General features: G+C 41.9%; 1 protein-coding gene across 1 annotated transcript in view; it reads right to left on the bottom strand.

Annotated features, from left to right (window-relative positions):
* Positions 1-4,832, bottom strand: part of LOC101849745 (ubiquitin-like-conjugating enzyme ATG3) — a gene marked incomplete at its 3' end in the record, with an annotated part of 11,113 nt that extends 6,281 nt beyond the window's left edge. Inside the window, 3 exon segments of the mRNA XM_013090635.2 lie at positions 1,247-1,367; positions 2,768-2,809; positions 4,607-4,832. Coding sequence (XP_012946089.1) covers positions 1,247-1,367; positions 2,768-2,809; positions 4,607-4,678 — 235 coding nt within the window.
* Between the last annotated feature and the right edge of the window lie 1,720 nt (positions 4,833-6,552).

The following is a 6,552-nucleotide window of genomic DNA, read 5'->3' as shown; positions in this document are numbered from 1 at the left end:
CAGTCAGTGGCACTGCCCTAAAGACACTACAGTCAGTGGCACTGCCCTAAAGACACTACAGTCAGTGGCACTGCCCTAAAGACACTACAGTCAGTGGCACTGCCCCGGGGGCACACAAAGTTAGCAACCAGGGAAAAAAAGAAGTAAATCATGGAGCAGAATGCGAAGAAGAAAAAGGAAATTAGAAGAAACACCTTGTGCGAATAGACCACCGCTAGAACTACTTTATGTAAGCGTTTTACAGCATTTGCAATACAATTACCAATACGATTACCCAACACACCATCCAGCACAACGTGCCTACCTCCAAAAATTCGATGGTGATAAGGCTACAGGGCGACCGAAAAAGACCTGGATAGACGGAGTCAGGGAAACATTAACCACCCACGGCATCCCCCGGACCCAAGCTCTCCGGCTGGCGACAGAGAGACGTCTCTTTCTTCCCGCGACACCCAGAAGGGTATAAGCGGCGGATAAAAGTAAAAATAAAGTAAAGCAATAAAATTGTGAGGCAGCTTGGTGGAATCAGGCTGTCGTCAATTTTTGAGCATGTAGAGTTATTGGTATCATCTTAAAGCTTATTCACTTGTCTTTATTTGGATGAATAAAATATCCATTTATCTTGAATACAGGTCAAGATATTTGCGAAAGAAGGAGATGGGGGGTCACCTGTTTCCAGAGGTAAAATTAGTGAGAAAAAGGCTGCCAAAGATTAGTTATTTCCTTAGCTTAAGAGTCTGTGGTAACTGAAAATTTACATTTTTGTGCCTTTAGTTAATGATTTTCAGAAAAATCCACACAGAAATGAGTTCTTTAATAGGCAAGAAAGGAGTTGAGCCAAAAAACAAAAATTTGATAAAAATTCACAAACCTGCGGAAAAATGCAAGTTTCTTCACTTTTATTATTTTGATGAGAGCCTGATTCCACCACGCTGCCTAACAATTAGGTCATATAAGTGCCAGAACTAGAATTACACAATGAGAGCAATAATATAGAGAAAATGTCAGTCCTTGATTTATATTCGGCAATACATAACATTCCTTGGGTAACAGGGAAAGATCAGGGAAATGTAGCTTTTTAAGAGCATCCCAGTAAAGGAATGAATGGGTAACCAAGATCGCCGATATCTGCCGCAGATCTGGCACTGGATGATGATGATGATGATGATGATGATGATGATGACGATGATGATGAATTCATAATACATAAAATTCTTTAACTTTAAGATACAATACTGAAACTCACCGTTTCTTGTAATGAGAAACTGTTTGTCTTTGGGAAGATATGGTTTGATTTTGCTCTCATCCCCCACAGCCCACTGCCATGTTGGACAGTGGTGGACCAGATGATCCCCGGCGGCTACAAACTGGAAAATTACAAGGTAGAAGTTTCTTGTTATAGGTGTTTATTCAAATTCCAGCGAGCACAACGGATTACTTATTTTTTCCAGCCATCATAAATTAAAGTTGAAGCTATTCACCCATCAGCAAACGTCCGCATTTCCCCACTACAATCTATGCTATCATCAATTCATAATTATCATTATTCATCATACTACAGACAAGAAAACAAACAATATCTTTCTATTTAAGAAATATAAAGTACACTTGACAATTCAATTCGAACGTACACAAAAGTTATTTCAAAGATTACACAAGCACTGCTCAGCGCGCACAGTAGCTGGAATATTTAAGAACAAAACATCGCACCACCTCTACAACTGACAACACCTTTTCTACAGCCTCAGTGATGAATTTAGAAGTAACATGATTTATATACAAATAAAGATTACAGTTTAAGAAACTGGGAGCAGCATCAAGACAGTTAACCCAGTATGTTTCACAAAGTTGCCATTTGCCAGCATTGTGTTTCTAATAAATTTTAGGCAAGCTTGAGTGCAACATTAATTCTAAACGTTCGATGCTTTAATCAAACCAATCAAGATCATTTCTTAAAAATTGGGCTGCTTAAACTTAAACCCTGTCATGGCCAAGCCCTTCTGTTTAGAGTAGCCCACATATACTACATCCCAGCAGAAAAACTGAGACGTTTAATAACATATCTACCCGTAGGTGGAATCAAACTCACCTCTTTTGAGCGCAAGGCAAAAAGCACTTTAATTATCACACTACAGATGCTGATTCCATCCTTCCATCCTTACTATAGTTCTTGTCATAGTAAAATATTCCATCACAATAAATGTGTAATTATTATCCAAGACAACCACTCATTGTAATGTTGAGGAGAAAAACGGTCGTCTTAGACTGGAGGATACCCTGGAGAGTCTCAGGATAATTTAATATTATAATTATTGAAAAAAATGTACAGCGGAAAGTGGGAAGTGGCCATTTGTGTTCGTAATTGCCCTGAAAAGGCGGCCATTAGAGCAGGTTCGACTTTATTTCATTTTTAGTGGATCATTATACAAATTTATATCAAGGTCAGAGATGAGGTAGAAAGAAGGCAGTGGTGATGGACTGAACATACTCTCTGGAGGAACGGCAGCTGCATAACAAAAGAAAGAGTTGGATTGGAACTCACAGGGTAAAAGATCAAGGAGAAGACAACGTGGAACCTGGAGAAGACTCACAGAAATTGATACAGAAAAGTGGGAAGACATTTTTAATAACATCAAGAGGCTAGCCCAGGAAAGAGAAAGGCAGAGAAAGTGTTTTCCGTAGCCTATACCCTGATGCAGAATGAGAAAGGCAATGATGATGATGATGATGATTATACAAATTTCATGAGAAATAGTCAGTAACTTACTTCTTCCGGTGTTATAACACCTGTTTCCTTGAACTTGGACTCCTGGGGACGAATGTTATATCATGAGGAATTAAAAAAACATGGAAGTATTCCGTAAATAAAAGGCACACAATCATGATAAAATAATTTTTTTCAGTCACTATTCAAGCAGGGAGAGTTATCAGTATCATGCAAATTGGAAAATGGGAACTCACATGATATGTGTCGCGACGCAATGGAATCCATTTCTGGACAAATATAAAGTTATTAATTATTTATCATAGTTTGTTCATTTGTCTTGCATTTGGCGAAAGAAATATCCATCTATCTTTCAAGAGATTTGCGACTGAAAAAGAATGGGATCTCCTGGTGAGAGAGACAATATTAGCAAGAAAATGGCCAAAGTTTGGTGACTTCCAAAGCTTGAGTGTCGTCGAAAGGCCACCTCTATTCTCACCCCAGGTGAAAATAACTCTCATGACTCGCTATTCTCACCCCCCCCCCCCCCCCCCCCCCCCCGGTAGGAATAGCCTCCACCCCGGTGTGGGCATGAGGCGAGGACTCCCCCCTGACCTCTCGCAGGCCGATAAAATCACCTAGGCCTTTGATGGCTTACCGTATGTGGTTGGGAACGAATAATAATATGTAAAAACTTTTTTCGCCTCTCCAGTAAAAAAAAAGGCTCACTACCGGCGCTACTGAGCCGGATGTGGGACCAGCTGCCAGCCGGACCATTCGTAGTTTACACACTTTTATTAACGGCGGTAGGCCTCTCACTCATTTCTTGTAAAACGAGGGGGTGAGAAGAGCGCGACATGGGTTATTCTCACCCTGGTTGAGAATAACCACTTCCTCGTTGAAAACTGAAATTTTATATTTTTGGTGCCTTTAATCAATGTTTTTCGGAAACATTCACACAGATATGTTTTTAAAAGCACATTTTATTGAGGTGTTGAGCCAAAAAAAGAAAATTTGAAAAAAAATGCTCAAGGGACAGAAAAATCCAAGTTTCTTGGATTTCAGTGGTTTGACGAGCACCTGACTTCACAAGGCTGCCTCCATTTCATTATGAAGTAGGTATAGACTCTGAGAGAACTGCCGGACAAGTAAGTAGCCTACAAATGATGACAATAGGCTAGGGTCTAAAAAACGTTAAAACTTCCACTTTTAGACGACGCATGATTTGACACAGATCTATATATAATATAGATTCATGTCTTAGACTTTCAAAATGCTCATAATAGTATAAACAATTTCATTTTTGGATATCTCTACCGACGCTCCGCTATCTATCTCTCCCAATGCTTCGCATTTCGGTCATTTCAAAAGAACATAGAAAGTTCTAGAAGGGCACACAGGCACAAGAAGATTGATGCACACACATTTTAGTGCAAAGATGCAGAACTGCATGAAACAAAATGTCGTTAGCCACGCAGGACGACGGACTGATCCAGGACCAGCAAGGGAACGCCACACGGGAATGTGCTTATAGGCGAACATTTATCCAGGACAAGAATCTTAATAAGGGTTAAACTTTTATATAGATTTAGAGGCAGGTATTTCAAGAGAGTAACAAAAATTTAACAAAACTGGAAGGAAGAAGGAGAGGTGAAAATGATACATAGACATAGGGCATGGCATAGAGGCCTCGAATTTAAACTCATGGTGTGGTGTGCTTGCAGCCTGTAAACCAAACAAACTTTCAAAGAGTTCAAGAGTCACCAGAGAGGACCAAGTCGACCAGAATAGCCACAAATGATAACATAATTTATAGGTTACAACAACAAATCAAAGTGACAAAAACAAAGAATGCTCTAAACTAAATTGCAATTGCTGTCCAAAACCAAGCCAAATCATCACCTTCAACACTGGGGTGAGGTACTCAGCAACTCCCAGAGCAGTACCTTTCACTGAGTTAATTAGACTTTGCATGTCGGAAATCGAGAGTTATAAATGTTGCTACAATCTCATCAAAATTGAAGCAAACATAAACTAGGGTACAGAACAGACAGAGACGTAGCCACAACTTAGCCACCCCAGCTGAAATCACAAGATTGTGACGAGTGACGAAATTCAACCCGGAAGTATTTGTTTGTGAAGCAGAAAAACAGAGTGACATCCCTTCCAGTGGGCTATTTGATGGGGTGGGAGGGGGTGTGTCCTCGGGGGATCAAAAAGTTTCCGAGAGAGGCCCTCAATAACTCTAATCTATTAGAATTTCTGTACGAGGTAAATATTTTTCCAATAGACAAGAGAATATTACAAACGACCCCTCCCAGTCCTACAAGATTATTTATTGCTGTGACAGGGCGTATAAACAGGGATGTACGACGGTACTCAGTCCAAAAGAGCAAGCATTAAAAAGTCATTAAAATTGAGCATTATATAGCACAATTAATTTATAAACTAATAGTACACAGGTATTATTTTTTGGCTATTAAAAAGGTATTACGTTACATATTTTGTAAACTTAAAATATGATAAAAATCATGCCTATAAAATCAATGTTGTACAATTGTACTTCTATTATTTTTTTCTAACTGCCAGCATACCAACTTTTGGTTTGTCCTTTCTTATACTGAAGGTAGAGAACGATACCGCGCGCTGTGGCATGAAATTTTCACCTGAACAAAGAAAACAGAAATATATTACTTTGTGCGTTCAATATCAGAAAGACGGGAGCAAGAAACAAAAATGACTGACATCATAATTCTACCCACATGTTGTCATTTCCGTATCAAGTTTTTGTGCTTATTTTTTATTTTTTTTTTTTTTCATTTTTTGTGGGGTTAGGCCTACGTGTAGGCCTTATATATTCTTAAAGGGTGTAGAGGGTCAGGGAGGGATGTACCTCTGAATGGGGAAGGTCTGCCATGTCCTTTTCAGGACAGCCCTCTTTACATTGGTTCCCACCTGGTGCTCACCTCTCACCTGTGGCTCCACGAAGCTGCAGCATGCGCAGCGGCCACACCCTGGTAACCGCTTTGGCAGGCGGGCTGAACCAGGTAGAGGGTAGCTGGTCGGGTGTCGAACCCACTAGTGAGATAATTAGGGTCTGTCTCCCTGTGCATGCAAAGACTGGCTCCGGCGGACTGCGCGGACGAAACCACTCAGTGGTTCAACGGGTAGAAAGGCGGTCCCAGCAGAGAATCGCGGAGCGCGACAAGGGCACAGTGAGACAAGAAGACACTGCTGGCCATCCGCTCATGCATCCCGGCCCATCTCCGGCAATCTCGATTTCGACGTGCCACCGGATCTAGATGGACAGGGACAAGAGCTTAGGGTGAGGCTGGCGACTTTGCGCAACTCTCCCTCACTTAAATCAAATTTAAGCGCAAGTCATGACTTCTTCATCCCCACCCCCATCATCATCCTCATTACTTCCTGCAGCGATGGACGAGTGGCCAAGCAACAGGTGTGGACACACTGGCAGTCATAGTCACAACTCTACACGAAGGCGGTCCAGGCCTTGTGGTCGCTTTTCAGTGAATGAGACAGCGCTGGAACTCGGCAGACACCTGGGCGACGAAGCAGCCCTCTTCAGGATAGCACTGCTCCCCCCCCCCCCCCCCCCCCCCCACAGCCTGGGGACGGGACTAGAAAAGGTGTCCTAAAAATTGCCTGTCTCACCCTTCCCTGGCCAGCATGCCGCGGCTGGCAGGGGTCCCACACAAGCAGTAAGGAGAACTTTTTTAAAATCTAAGATGACCGTGGCGCATGAAATGGGCGCACCCTCCTTGACCGTTCAGGGAGTAACCTTCCCGAAAGACGGACGGCCTTCATTGCCAGCGAACTGGGCCGATATA

Source organism: Aplysia californica, unplaced genomic scaffold (assembly GCF_000002075.1).
Source record: "Aplysia californica isolate F4 #8 unplaced genomic scaffold, AplCal3.0 scaffold01381, whole genome shotgun sequence".
Taxonomy (NCBI): Eukaryota; Metazoa; Mollusca; class Gastropoda; order Aplysiida; family Aplysiidae; genus Aplysia; species Aplysia californica.
Note: the sequence above shows the minus strand (reverse complement) of the source record. Positions and strands in the feature narration are given on the sequence as shown.